A 14,801-nucleotide genomic window follows, 5' to 3' on the forward strand; every position below is an offset into this window, starting at 1 on the left:
AAAGCGCAGTAGTGATGGAACCAGAACTGACTCCAGCATGCAATAATCCAACGGTGCACACCATCCTCCTGCTGCGCCAAATGTCACCTGCTTGTCACACTGCACTGAAGCCCAATTCTGCTCTACCGACTGAGAGGACTTTGCACCATCCCTCCTGCCCAGAAAGACTGGTATGACAGATGGAGCCCAGAGTCGGAAACTAAATGAACTCAATGAACATTTTATGAACATGACCCATGAACTAAAGGAATGATATCTCTGTGTGTGTATACATATATATATATATCATTGCTCATATGTCTTAAAGGGATGGAAAAGTGATGATTGATCAGGATGTAACTAAAGGTATGGGAACTGTGCATGACGTCAATGGTATAGAATAAGGGGTGGATACTGTCCTGGTTTCAGCTGGGATAGAGTTAACTGTCTTCCTAGTAGCTGGTACAGTGCTATGTTTTGAGTTCAGAGCGAAGAATGTTGATAACACTGATGTTTTCAGTTGTTGCTCAGTAGTGTTTAGACTAATGTCAAGGATTTCTCAGCTTCTCATGCCCAGCCAGTGAGAAAGCTGGAGGGGCACAAGAAGTTGGCACAGGACACAGCCAGGGCACCTGACCCAAACTGGCCAACGGTGTATTCCATACCATGTGACGTCCCATCCAGTACAGAAACGGGGAAGTGGGGGGGCAGGGATTCGCCGCTCGGGGGACTGGCTGGGTGTCGGTCGGCGGGTGGTGAGCAATTGCACTGCGTATCATTTGTACATTCCAATCCTTTCATTATTGCTGTTGTCATTTTATTAGTGTTATCATTATCATTATTAGTTTCTTCTTTTCTGTTCTATTAAACCGTTCTTATCTCAACCCACGGGTTTTGCTTCTTCTCCCGATTTTCTCCCCCATCCCACTGGGTGGGGGGGAGTGAGTGAGCGGCTGTGTGGTGTTTAGTTGCTGGCTGGGGTTAAACCACGACACTACCCAAGGATTGTTTTAATCCCAGAAGTGGAAACTTTGACTGTTAAAACCCACAGTGGAAAAATGTAGGTGTAAATATTAGATTCAGAAAACTTTTTTCATATCCTGCTGTAAGATGTATATGTTCTGCAAATTGTCTTCTATGCTGTTTACAAAGGTATACGTATACTGCTTCTTTCCTTTATTTGATGATGATCTCATCTTTTCATGGATCCCAAAAGAAGAAAAATATTTATTGTTATTGTATTTTGATTGACAGCCTGGTTTAAAAGTATTTTTGGAAATATAAAATATTAGATAAATGTAGCTGTTTTCTTCCAAACACAGAAATAAGAAGCTAGAAGCAAATGAACAAAAAACCCCTGGCCATAGATAATGTCTTATCTGAATAATTCATGTGGTTTATCACAGACAAGCACATTATTAATCTTCCTCTTCTTTAAGCCTTAAAAGCTGTCTGTAACCTTGCCTGGGAAATAAAATGAGACTACAGCTCTCTTATCTGCTGCAAAAAACCTTGACTAAAAAGTGTAGCAACTAGAGTTCTTTCAGACAAGTTGTCCCTAATAGGCTTCATTCTAGGTGCCCACGAAATTGAGATCAGTTTTGATCACTACTGTGGGATGAATCCTAGGGTATCCTGCCTCATACTGAAGACAAAGAGAGTGACACAGGACTCGGCTCCTTCCCTACCGCAGGTACCTTGTGTATATAATGGCAGGGTTAGGGAGGGTGAGTCACAGGATACATAAGGTACAATAACTTGATTCTTCCTTCAAAAGCTTATGAATGTGTCTCCTACATACCACACAGGTGATTTATAAGCAGTGACTGACCTGGCAGAGTGTGCGCTCAGGCTATTTTCTTATAATTAACTTTTCTGACCTATTGTAGTGAAAGTAGTTCCTACTATAGGAGCTTCTGCTGATGCAAAGTCTCATGGGACAGGTGGTCCATGGGGGAACTTTGCAGATGTTGAGATTAAAGGAACATTCTCAGAGAAGCACCTATGAGCACCTCTGACACAGCAGAATGATCCCTAATAATGTCTGCTGGATCTAATTTGTCCAACTCGCAACATAACCTGAAACACTCTGAAAACCACTGAGATCAACTTTCACTGGAAATACATTCACCCTTTCAGCAAACTGTAGAAAAAAACAAGTACATGTCCTGGAGTACTTTGTCCACTGATAGGAGAAAATGAGGGCCCCATGTTATCTCATATAAATTCCTCAAAACTAAGGTGGGTCTTGAGAAAAAATCCTTGATTAAGAGAAGCTCTGAACTACATTACTGGTGGACTGGATGTAGTCTGAAAGATGCATTAGCCAAGTACAAAACTGTCTGAGGATGGCAACAGGTCAGCCATCAGTCTTCTATCTTCCTATCTGGTGCAATAAGTGCAATCAAGGAGAACTTCACAGACAAATACAGGAAAACAAACATCATGACAGGCATGAGTAGAGGCTCTGTAGATCTTCTAAAAAGACGGTATTATCCTATGTGAGAAAAAAAACCCCAACCTTACTAAAACTATAAGGACTCTGTCTATGTCTGGATGAGATAAAACCAGTTACTTTTTAATGAGTGGGTGATAATAGTGGCAAACACTTAGGGATGCTTTTCAGAGAAATCTTAACTAGAGGCAATCAAGTCAAGCTGGCTCCAGAAGCACTTGTTGAAATGATTGGATTTAGTAGCTTGGGTATAAAGTCCCATAGACATAACTATACTACTCTTGTACTTCAACTGTTATGCTCGTGTAACACTGCACCGCTCTTTGCATGTGTTGCTGTGTGGGTCTCCAATATCTAAAACATCTCTACACCATGCTCCACTTCTCTTTCAGATTATGACTATACAAGCAAAGTGGATGATTCAAGATCTTTACAGTGACAAAATAATCTATGTTCCCTGCAGGCTTTTTTCTCAAGAAGTATGACTCTGCATTATTCATACCAAAGCATAAATGCCTTTTCTGCAGTATTTAGTCTTCCTCACAAGCTCTTTTCTGCTATCATTATTATGTTCTGCCCATGATTTGACATGCTATGAAGATTTATGGTGGACATCCAGAACTACTTAGGTGTGATAAAAGCTTATATCCTCTTTCTGAGCAAGTCTGCTGATGCAGAAAGAAGATGGGAAAAGATACAACTTCTCAGGACCAAATTTGATGCAAGAATATGGTGGCCGTACAGATCCTTGGCAGGAACGAAGGCAAGTAGCATCCTGGGTTGTATTGATAGCACAGCCGGTGACTGTGGCATATGATTACCTCCCCACTACCACCACCCTTTAATTTGCACTCATCAGGCTGCATCTAGAATATTGCATACAGTTTGTGAACCCCCAATACAGAAAGACACTGATAACCTGGAGCACATTCAGCAGAGGGCCATCAAGATGATCCGGAGCTGCAGTCTTTGCCCCTTGAGGACAGGCTGAAGGACTTGGACTTGTTCAGCCTGGAGAAGAGATGGCTGCAGGGGAACCTTACAACAGGCCCTCATACCTACGGAGTGGTTATCAAAAAGAGACAAGCAGGTTCTCCATGGTGAAGCATGGTGGGAGGATAAGAGACGATGGGCATAACTTGAAACAAAAGAAATTCAGACTGGATATGAGGCAAAACTTTTTCACATTCAAGCAGTGGAACAGGTTGCCCAGAGACACTGTACGACCTTCATCCTTGGAGGTTTTCAAGGCCCCAGTGAATAAAGCCCTGAGCAACCTGGTCTGAACTCATAGCTTACCCTGCTTTGAGCAGGGGGTTGGACTACAGTCCTCCTGAGCTGCCTTCCAGACTGAGTGAATCTGTGATTCTGTGACTCTGGCTGCACTCAGACTGATTGTAGTTCTCTTGGACCGAGACAGGAATTAGCAGATAAAGCAATCCTTATGGCATGACCATGGTATGAGTAAGCATCCTACAGGGAACTTGGACTGTGACCTCCTTTGGAACAACAAAAAAATATCTACATTTCTTGTTCTTGTCTGCCACAAATACGTTCACTGACAAATAATCCTTCTCCTCAAAGACCAATTGAATCGATGAATGAATCATGAATTGCCCACTTTGTTCCACTTCACTCTGTTGAAAAATGTCTGTGCTGATTGCCTGCCAATGTATTTTGTTGTCCCAGCAGATGAACTGCTGTGAGCATAATGTGATGTTTGCATCAGTTCCATAACCAATTTCATAACTGTCTCTTGGGTAGTACTAGGGGAGTAGTCATCCCACCCAGTTTACATAAACTACAGCCATTGTATTATCTGCCAGGAAGTGAATAAGGCATTCTGTAAAAGAGCAGTTAGACCTCCGTACAAGTATTTGCACTACACTGAGTTCCTCACCATTTCTGTGTGAGTGACTTGCATTTAATTCTGGCCTATGTGGGCTCACCAAGTCCAACAGAGAAATATTTGTCACTGTAGTTTTGTGAGGAAAAAAAAACAACCAACACTTCCATTTGGGCTATTTCTATCAGATCAGGGAGGAGAAAACATCCTACAGAACTGTTGGAAGGGTATCTGAACTCTGTTGCCTGACATACACAGTCTATCACCTAACCTTGCTGTCATTGTGTAATCTTCGTACAATCTCCAAAATGTGAAAAAGGCTGAGTTGTCTGATGAACTGAGACAAGTTATGACTGTTGCTTGGGGCAATGCCTGAGGTTGTGTGCTAAGGGAACTTAGTGTCAGGTCCATCCTGAGTTAGATAGCCTCTTAGTACCTCAAATTCAGAAACAAACAGCTTTTTTCTGTTAGTGTTAAAATGGTCTGCTCTGTTCTGACTTTTCATCTGAAGGGCATGAAGAATGGCGTGAAGTTCTGAACCTCATGAGGAGTCAGGGGTCCATGCAGAGTTGCAGGACACGCTTTGTTTCCTAAAGAATGTAGCTACTACATGGAAAACATTGGAAGTACCTTAGTGGCACGGACAGTTTAAGAACTCTGTACTGGAAGTGGTTTTGGCCTGCTAGATATCAAGGAAACTACAGGAGAATGGTCATATACAAATACCTCTTTTCTACTGTGGTGCGTTGACCTTGGCGGGCTGGCAGGTGCCCACCAAGCTGCTCTCTCACTCCGCCTCCTCAGCAGGACAGGGGACGGAAAATAAAATTAAAACTCATGGGTCAAGATAAAGGGAGACTAATATGGAAAAGCAAAGGCCATGCATGGAAGCACAGGAGAACAAAAAGATTTATTCTCTACCCCCATCAGCAGGCAATGTCCAGCCACTTCCTGGGAAGTAGGGCCTCAGTATGTAGTGGTTGCTTTGAAAGACAAACGCCTTAATAACAAACACCCTCCCTCCTCCTCCTTTCTCTTAGCTTTTCTTACTGAGCACGACATCATACGGTATGGAAACTTTGGTCAGTTTGGGTCAGCTATGTCCCCTCCCAGCTTCTTGCCCACTCCCAGCCTACTGGCATTTGGGGGGGCAGGGGTGGTGGTGGTTGTGGAGAGAGCCTCAGTGCTGTGCAAGCGCTGCTCAGCAGTGGCCAAAACACTGGTGTGTTATCAACACCTTTCTAGCCACAAATACAAAGCACAGCACTACGAGGGCTGCTATGAAAAAAGTTAACTTCATCCCAGCCAGATCCAATATATCTGCATATAAGAAAACTTCTAGATTTGAATCCTATTGTGTTGAGGAAGAATATCTCCTATAGCAGAGAGAGAGAGAAAGGGGGAGGGGGGAGAGAGAGGGATAGGGAGAGAGGCATTCCCTTATGAGAGGCATTTGGCTACATTAGCAAAGAATGAGTCAAAAATAGCTCCCACTCATTTGGCTACCACCCAAGTGGGAAAAGTTGTTTAATTTTTGCAAGAAGGGATGATCCAAAAGAGCAGTCCCTGGAAAACTCTCAATGATTGTCTTCTCTTCCCAAGAATTTGTGCTACTACCATATAGCCCTAGTACCTCCAGATAAGCTATTCTGAAAATGCAGACAATTGTTATGCATCCCACAGACTTCACAGAGTAGAACGCACCTGGACTTGCTTCCTTCCAGTAGTGCCTAGACCAGATAGACTTTTTTCCCCAAAAATATGCACATACATTCAGAGCTCAGTGTAACATGAGAATTCCTGAAGGACAGCATCAGTCTTCTCAGGGACTGAATGAGGGAATTCAAGCAGTAATTCCTGTCATCAGAGAAGGGGGATTTCTAGGAACTGGTTTTCCCTTGCTTCATAGAGAGCCTGCAATCCTAAGCAAGTGCTGACTCAACAGTAGCAGGGTGTGAGAAATTGCAGCTGTAATTGCTTGAGGAGAAGTCCTTGCCTATCCATGAATGCTGAAAATTGAACTTCACATTCCAGTGGCAATTCTGAATAAATCACTCAGTAAAGTGATTAGGTTGCATATGAGAAAATTATACTGGGCAGGCAGTAATTGAAGATTTTCAAATACAAACTTTGTAATTAGATTCCTTTTCAAAATGGATAGGTCCAAGTATTCCAAATCTTTTTTAGTAAGGTAGTCAGAGAACAACACTGCCTTCTCTTTTTTTGTTTCTGGCTGCTCCTAGGCAACCCACTGCTGGGTAAATACAAATACACTAGGCTCCCCTAAATATCACAAGTATTTTTGTCCTGGGCTTTCTTTTTTATTAGTTTCCTGAGATGTTAATGCTCCACGCACGGAAGATGAACATGAGCAGTCTACTGACTTTGAATCAATTTCTGTCTATGCAAAAGTACGGGTGTACTTTGTTGTCAGTAAGGACTACCAGTGCACTTCTGGAACACAGAACAGATCAGGACCCAGAGATAGTCACAATGCACGCTAATAATGTGCATGGACTCCTGGAACCACAGGGGACTCTGTTTTTTCCATAATGCAGGACCCCACGTACCTTGTTACAGGAATATAGATGGAATACTGTGAGGTAAGAGTGAAAGCTCTTAGATATAATGGAGTTAAGGCGCTTGATACAAGTATTGAATACTGAAAATTTTCCTGGGGTGATGCAGTAGTAGCAGCAGTACTTAAATTTGTAGCACCACAAAGAAGTCAGAACTTCGTCTATTGGCACTTTTAGTGGATTTCAAATATTAATGCTTATTATTTATTGAGCAGCATGGATTCTCTCCTTCAAATTGGTGCATGGACATACTTTGTGGAGGAGGGAAGAGGCAATTCAGACTCCTTTTTTTACAGAGAGTTTGTGAAAAGGGCTGTCTCCAAACCTGTGAGAAGTAAAGGCGGCGGTTTCTTGGCACTGTCAGACTAGACCTGCTTGGAGAGAAAGGCTCCACTAGCAAGTTTTGAAGCTACTAGTATTTGAAGTGACATTCTTAACCCTGCAGAAAGGTCAGATAAAGATATGTGTGCAGAAAGCTTGGTGGTGCCAGATAGTCACCAGTCAGCTCTGCACAGTTTTAAAGAAAAATAAATACAGTATTTTATTGCCCCTAGACTCACTGGGGACATGTAGGTCTCTTGATTCTGTAGGTATGCCATTATTGGGAATAGATACCTTGTGATACTTCCCTTTGGTGATCTGAGACATTTGGGAACTTCTTAGTTGTGTATGATAAGCCTGAGGGTTATCAGTGGTTCACCACCGAATTTAAGAGCTGATTGCTTTTCAGCAAAGCTTAAAAAGTATCGCACATTTTGAGGCTTCATGCAAAAAAACCTTACAGCTTTTTACAGGAGGGAAAGATGTTTGAGTGCCTGAATTGTGACTATTAAGTGTCAGAGTCTACCAATGTAGAGAAATATTTTTGTGTTTCACTAGCATTATCAGAATGTAGTAGTTCCTGTCTCTGATACCTGACACCTTGAGAAGCACAGAACACCAGGGCAGGCATGTAACAGTACCTCTGCGGCACCCTCTCCAATGTCCAGTGGCTTCAACCCTGGGATGTCCTGAGCCAGTTTGGGGTGGTTTGGTTTGGTTTTTTTCCCACAAGACAGCCTTTATTGTTTTTCTTCCATTAATTTGTTTAACAGCTTTTTGGCTCAAGTACAATTTTAGAGTCTACAGCAACCACTGTCTCAAAACGCATCTACACATTCTGTGCAGAAGTAGCCCATCTTGGCTGTTTTGAACTCGCCACCTGGTATTTGCCTTTGATCCAGCAGATGAAGAATGACTATGCTGGTTCAGACTAAAGTTTTTAGTTTCATAACCAAACAGAGGCTGGATAACAAGCTACCCATGTTTACAACAGCTGCTGAGATTCCTCAGAAATGAGACCTTTTTATAGAGTATGAGCAAGAAATGTATTCATGTGAACGGAATGAAGAAAACAATGCAATTTTAAGCTTCTTTTCTTAAGAAAGCAAGCTATGCATTTGCACTGTGCATCCATCATTCAACTTCTCCTTAGTAATATCTGCCCTTGTTGACCTATATTAACTCCTTTGTCTGAGCTGAAGCACTCGCAAAACCAATTAAATATAGATACCATAAATCAACATTTTGGTAGAGTCCAAAGTTAATGACTCCTTTAAGGAAAAAATGTCAGTATAACCTCAACATTTATTTAGCCCATCTGGCTTGTCATTAGCCCCTCAGCACCCAGATGGGCCACCTGTCCCAGTCAGCACATCAGGCCAGCTGTGAGTCAGTGACAGTATCTGGCGATGTGTCTCAGCTGTTAATAAGAGAACTGCAGGAGGAAACAACAGGTAACGTGGAAACTGTTTTTAAGAAGGGTTACTGATGGAGAAGGGACGAACTGGAAACGCTACGGGAATTCAGTTCAGGGAGCACATGCAGACCAACTGAGGTTACTGCTACAGGTTGGAGGAGGTAGAGATGTAAAGAACAGGACAGAAATCCATAGGAAGCCAGGCTTCATTAGTTTTGTTTCTAATGGAGTAACTTCCTTACTATCAGAGTATACCTTTTTGACTAGAAATGAAATATTTACAAACTACAAAAAAAAATTTGCAAAAGTTATTCAGCAAGTATTTTACAGAAAAGTGATCACCTCTTACTCAATTTACTAATAAATTTAATTTTACTAAAACATTTTAGTTTATTTTCTCAGATTCTGCCATGGAAGAGAAAACCTGTTTATGTACAGATACACTTCTCTTGCTATGAGTTGAGAGTTACTTCTATCTGTAGGACAGCATGTTTTTTGTACAAGTACTACATAGAGGAAACAAATTATTAAAGTTTTAATGGGTGAAGAAAAGAAAGGGTGAAGGAGATGACCGGTCAATTTTAAGACTCATAAATTTTCTTTAAAATTTGGTTTTTGCCATAATATTTTCTGTGAATTTCCTGATTACTCAGCTGATCAGAAAAGCTGACTTTGAGAAAAGAAGTTTAAATTTGTTCCTATTTTTGTTAAAATGTAATGGTTACTTATTTTTCACAAGCCATATTACAAATTTGGACACAATTGTCAACCTCAGCATAGCCCTAAAACATGAAAAGGCAACAAGTCACTCTATAACAGAACAGAACTAAATTGAGAGGAGACTGTGCAACCAGTGCCAGACATACTCCTGCCAGAGCTAGGATTTATATCTGTACAATTTGGGGTTGGCACTTTTCACCAGTGATTTATAGATTTAAAAAAAAAAAAAAAAAAGACCAAAAACCCCAAAGACAAATTTTTGCCAGAGCACAGATTCAAACAGGAAAATAGTTAACAGGTTACCAGTGCAGTTCTTCTGGAAGCTGGGATTCTCTAGTGGATGCCCCGGGATGCGGCACTGAAATCTGTGCTGCCAGAACTCAGGAAACCAGGGGTTGCGGGTGTTGGTGTCCAGACGCAGCTTCAGATAGTAGTCATCAAATGACAAGACCTCTGGAGACTGCAGTTTGATAGTGATGCCTCCGTTTGCTTCAGGCTCATAACCTTCAATGACTTCATCTCTGTCTGCCCAACCATCACTGAAAAGAGGCAGAAAAGCACTTATTACACAAAGACAGGAAGCTTGTTTTGAAAAATCAACCAGCCAAAGGCAGGCCAACACCCTTGGAAGCAAGTGATTAAGGGGGAATCTAAAGGTACATCTAAAATTCAGGCAAAGAGGGAAAGAAGAAAGCACAGTGATGGAGACTTGTAATGAGCAGTCTGACTGATTTCAGGCAGAGTCCTCATTAACTCATTTGGAATGATGAGGATTTATCCTTGTCCCTCTGGAAAGGGTTTTTGGGCATAGCTTCTGGTGTGATGCCTTTACGACTGAAGAGATTCTGCCTTATTTAGGCTGTCCTGTAAGGGATGGAAACTGAAAGAATCAATATCGATGCAAAGGAAACTGAGCCAGGATCCTGGGTGTTTTGCAGAAGAGATCTCAGCATGCATGGATCTTACAGCTAGAAGAGTAATTCACATCAAACAAAGTGAGAAATGCATTGTGTTGGAAGAGAATGGAATAAGAATACTCAATAAAGTTGACCAAACTAAAAAGAAAACCACATGCTATTCTTGCACTGCATGGGATTTGTGATAACATGCTTTTTTTTTTCCCTCCTCCTCCTTTTTTTTTTTTTTTTAAGCAAACGATGGCTTTCTATTTTATTCCTCTGCTTATTCATGTAAGAGATACTTTTAAAAACCTGAAGATAAAACCCTTTCTTGACAACATTATTTCATGGAAAGTTTATTTTAACAGGTTTGAACAAAGTCCATTGGGCTTAGCATCTGAGTTTTAGTTTATTTCTTTTAACAAGAAGTCCATCGATTTAGTGTCATTCTCCAGTTCTTATTAGGGTCCCCTAAGAACAGTGCTATTACAGTCTAATTTAAGTGCAAATGTAAGTCGGAGCCATTGCATAATTTTAATATGCTGGGCATGTCATGAGAGAAATAGATTATTCTGGCACCTCAGATCTAGCTCTATCCACTCACAATCAAATCAGCGGCACTGCTGCTGTGAAAAGCAGACAGATGAAGCACTTCCAGTGGCAAAGAGCTCAAGAGGAAAAATGTGATTGACCACTAAGAGAGAAGTCTGTTTCACACAAAAGAGGCTTGCATCCTGCGCTCCAGACAGACTGAAAGACAATCCTTGTTAGGAGCCTCTTACACACAGCCTTCAGAAGAGCTCTGGGGTGCAGACCATACCAGCTGAGGGCATAGATGTGAGACGGCAGAGATGTGCCTGGGACTCCACAATGGAAAATAGACCAGATATGAAGTAGCAAGCTCTGCCACAGTTCTAGTCAAACAGGTGTAAAGCAACTATGCATTGGGCACATGTGAGTCTTTGGTCCCCAGCCACCAGGCTGAACAGCTGCATGGTTCAGCTGACATTCATGTTAACTGCTGCATCTGTGCTGTAGGCACCCGGAAAAAAATGGCAGGTCTCCATGGAAATACAGAAAAGTCTATGTACTGAATATTTTCTCTATGGGACACACAACCCAAGCCTCCATTACAGGAAGTTATATAAGACATGGGATATCTGGCAGCCCACTGAGTGAGCGATCAACAGTTTCCTTTCAACCTGGGCCTGGGGACTTAAAAAGTTATACTTCAAGATGGCACTACATGGCACCGTCAAGCCAGGATTTCTTCTCTGTTTCCCCCTTTGCCAATGCCTTGCAGTAGAACTGCCCAAAATTTCTGAGCCCACAAACCACTGACCCGTATCTTCATACGGCCAAGCAGCATGAGATACGCGTGTGTGCGTGCTGCACCTCACGTGCGGTACGAGAGCAGAGAGCAGGGGGAGGCACAGGGAGCAGGTCACGAGAGGGAGACAGTGATGGCTGAAGAGTCCCCACTGTGGAACAGGGCTGGGCACCATGTGGTATCCCAAAGTTGCTCTCTCTGCCAGGCTGAACCCAGCAGCATCTGCTGGGTCACTTCTTCCTACAGCCAGCGATGCGGGTTACCCAGCTCCTGCCCTTGTACCAATCTAGCCCGAATGATAAGCACGTGGCACAGCCTTGGCCTGACAGCTGCACTTGAATTGCCACAGGAGCACACAGCTTTCAAAAGCCACAATTTGTCCATCCCTGCTCCCTGCCCCACTAGACTGCCTTGAGTTTTGGAGAGCAAAAGAAGCCACAGCTCATCCCCTCTGCATCCCCCCCTCCTCACTTGTCCGTACGCTGAGGGCAACTAGGAAAACATACCATGCACCCCGACTGCCTCACAACAGACCATGGTCTAGATAACCCTACAGAGGTAAAACCAGGAGAACAAACTTTCTGGATTTCAGATGGTTCAAGCTGTAAACTAGCACCAGAGGGGAGAAGACGACACAATATTTATTTCTTCTTATGTGGGAGAAAAACAAGCAAGAGGTCACTCTTACAGCATAAGTAATTGAGTCCTAATTGCATGATTACTTCATTATTTGTCACAATGTTTATGGCTTGCAAACTGTAGACTCAAGCAGAAACATTAGTGAGTCGAAAAGATTAAGTAAATCTGGCCATTTTTTACAAGACTTTCTAGAAAGGAGGTAGTTCCTCTACTGCTTGGATTCCTACCAGCCAAACACTAGAGTGATTTATTTCCCCTCCCCTGTAAGTTTAGCTTGGAAAATTGCCACATTCACTCTGAAGGCAAAGCAGAGCAACTCTGCAAAGGCAAGAGAAAGTGTATTTCAAGTTCTCTGAGGGCAGCTGACGGAAAAGTTCCCCTAAAGTGGAACCCAGATTGTCACACCTAAAGTTTCTTTGTCTTTTTCTGGCCCCAAATGTTTTTTTGTTCTCTCTTCAACTCCTCAAATTGTTAAATCTGTCTGATAAGTTTAGTGTGCAGCAAAACGTGAAGAAAAGGCACTGGAATCAGAGAAAAAATTCATATGTGTTGAAGTTCATATAGGAGCTTTGCTCTACTTTCAGTAAAGTCAAGGAAGCAAACCAGAGTCTTAGGGGACCCCTGCCATCCTGGCGGCTGCAGGCTGGCTGTGATGGAAGGTGCCCTAAGGGGGCCAGGCAGCCCTACCGGCATCCATGGGAGGATTATCAGAGACCTAAGATCTTGTTATAATCTCTGCCTATATTCCTTTTTACTGCATGTATGTGTGTGTGTATATATATATATTAAAAAAAAAAAAAAAAAAAAAAAGGATTGTTTAGGAACTGTGCATCCTTAGTGCCGTATGAATAAATGGATAGTGTTCCAAAAGACAATGCTAAAAAAATTTGCATTTCTAATGCTGGGCAACAGCATGATACTGAAGTCCAGATGACTGTGCATGTCAGTGACAATCACAAGACCAATAGCTGATTCAACCGAAAAATGAAATCTCATTAAAAAAAGGCAGCGCATACTATTCTTTTGTTGTCAGAATCGAGTACTTTCCACCTACTTTCCTTCTTTTAATCCTGCTGAGTAGCAAGTAGCACCACACGTAGCACTTTTTGCAAAACCATCTTTCTGTGTGCCTTTACTGAAGATTTCAGGAGGTGGCCCAATATCCATCACCCAAACTGCCTTCCCTGATGAGTGTCCATTGTAAGCTTTGTGTGACTCTGGCCTTGAAACATGCCAGGTATCTTGTGCAACAATTGATCTGAAGCTCTGTGAGGGGGGTTAAAGCATGAAGACAGAAACAGTAAGGGACAAGGGTGCGGGTGTCAAACCAGCAACCACTCTGTTCGCTCTTAGGAGAGAAAGAACCAACTGCTTTTGTTATGGGTTTGTGGTGGTTATCACAATCAAAATGGTCACTGATATTCTGCAAGCTACTCTTGGTCTAAGTCCCAGTCTGATGGCTGACATTCATGATGCCAAATCCAAATTTCAGCTTTCAGTCACAAACAAAAATCAAGCAGAAAGGGAAAAAGCCCAGAGCTACCCCACCTAGCTTCAGAATTCCTATTTCCCATTATCACAGGCTGAGTTTGAAGAAACAAAGCTATTTTTTCTTAACCAGTTTATTATTATGCTAATGTGTCACAATGGACATTTCTGAGTTGTGGCCTCAGCATCTTAGCCTCTCTGTATTTTCTGAATTGCAGACACATATAATGCCGGTGACTGAAATACCAGGAGAAATGTAATAGATTTCCAATTTCCTCTCCTCTTCCAAACATGAACACTGTCAGCTGCTTTTCACAAGGGCTGATGAGACAACCAGCAATCAGGCTTTCTATTTTCATCTCCTCAGGACTTAACTCTTAAACTATGCAGCAGCAGCTCTGCTTCCCCACACCGCACTCAGAGCATTACTATTCCAGATGCTTTTTCCAAATAAGCAAACATGCAAAAAGAAAACATGCTGTTGTTCATGAAGACTACTTGCCCTGTGATTACTGTAGGAGAAAGTATCCTTTCACAGGTAAACAAAACGAAACATGCTTGGCAGTCATGGACACTGACTGACAATTTGATTCCTGCACCCTTACAAGGCTTGGTCTGATGGCCCAAAGCTGTAGGGGGCAACTGATTTAGACTCCTCTGTCTGAAGGGCTGCATCATTAGCAGCTTTGTCAACTCCCTTTGCATTAGCTAAGGTAATGTTTTCTTAAGAAGTTTGCATTCATGATAAGGTGGGGGGGCGGTTTATGCTGTATTGGCCAAGTCATAAAATAGATAAAAGAAATTAAGAGCAAAAAGCCCTTTAAAATGCTAAGTGAATTATTTTTGCAATAATCCTTCTGTCTATGGCAGGCATTCTCATCATTATAAAACCAAATAAATCAATCATATTAAAATAATTTCCATCTCTCTTTTTTGTTTGTACAGGTTCTTTTCCTGTGCTAGTGGATATTTTTATCCACTTTGAAAACAATGTTATATGTAGCTATACCAATGTAAATTGGAAACACTAGTTTCAAACTTTCAAGCTTCACAGACACTTTCTGCAGATATCCCGCTCAGGTAGGGTAGCAGGGCCCCAGGTGACCATAACTGTCACGCAAAAGGATC

The 14,801-nt window shown here is 42.1% G+C and overlaps 1 protein-coding gene across 2 annotated transcripts in view; it reads right to left on the reverse strand.

The window, feature by feature from the left end:
* Positions 1-14,801, reverse strand: part of GRM1 (glutamate metabotropic receptor 1) — a 204,995-nt gene that overhangs the window by 66,345 nt on the left and 123,849 nt on the right. For both annotated transcript variants that reach the window (XM_052784794.1, XM_052784795.1), the window contains exon 4: positions 9,621-9,856. In XM_052784794.1, the coding sequence (XP_052640754.1) occupies positions 9,621-9,856 (236 nt within the window). The remainder of the gene's footprint in view (positions 1-9,620; positions 9,857-14,801) is intronic.

Source organism: Harpia harpyja, chromosome 4 (genome assembly GCF_026419915.1).
Source record: "Harpia harpyja isolate bHarHar1 chromosome 4, bHarHar1 primary haplotype, whole genome shotgun sequence".
Classification (NCBI taxonomy): Eukaryota; Metazoa; Chordata; class Aves; order Accipitriformes; family Accipitridae; genus Harpia; species Harpia harpyja.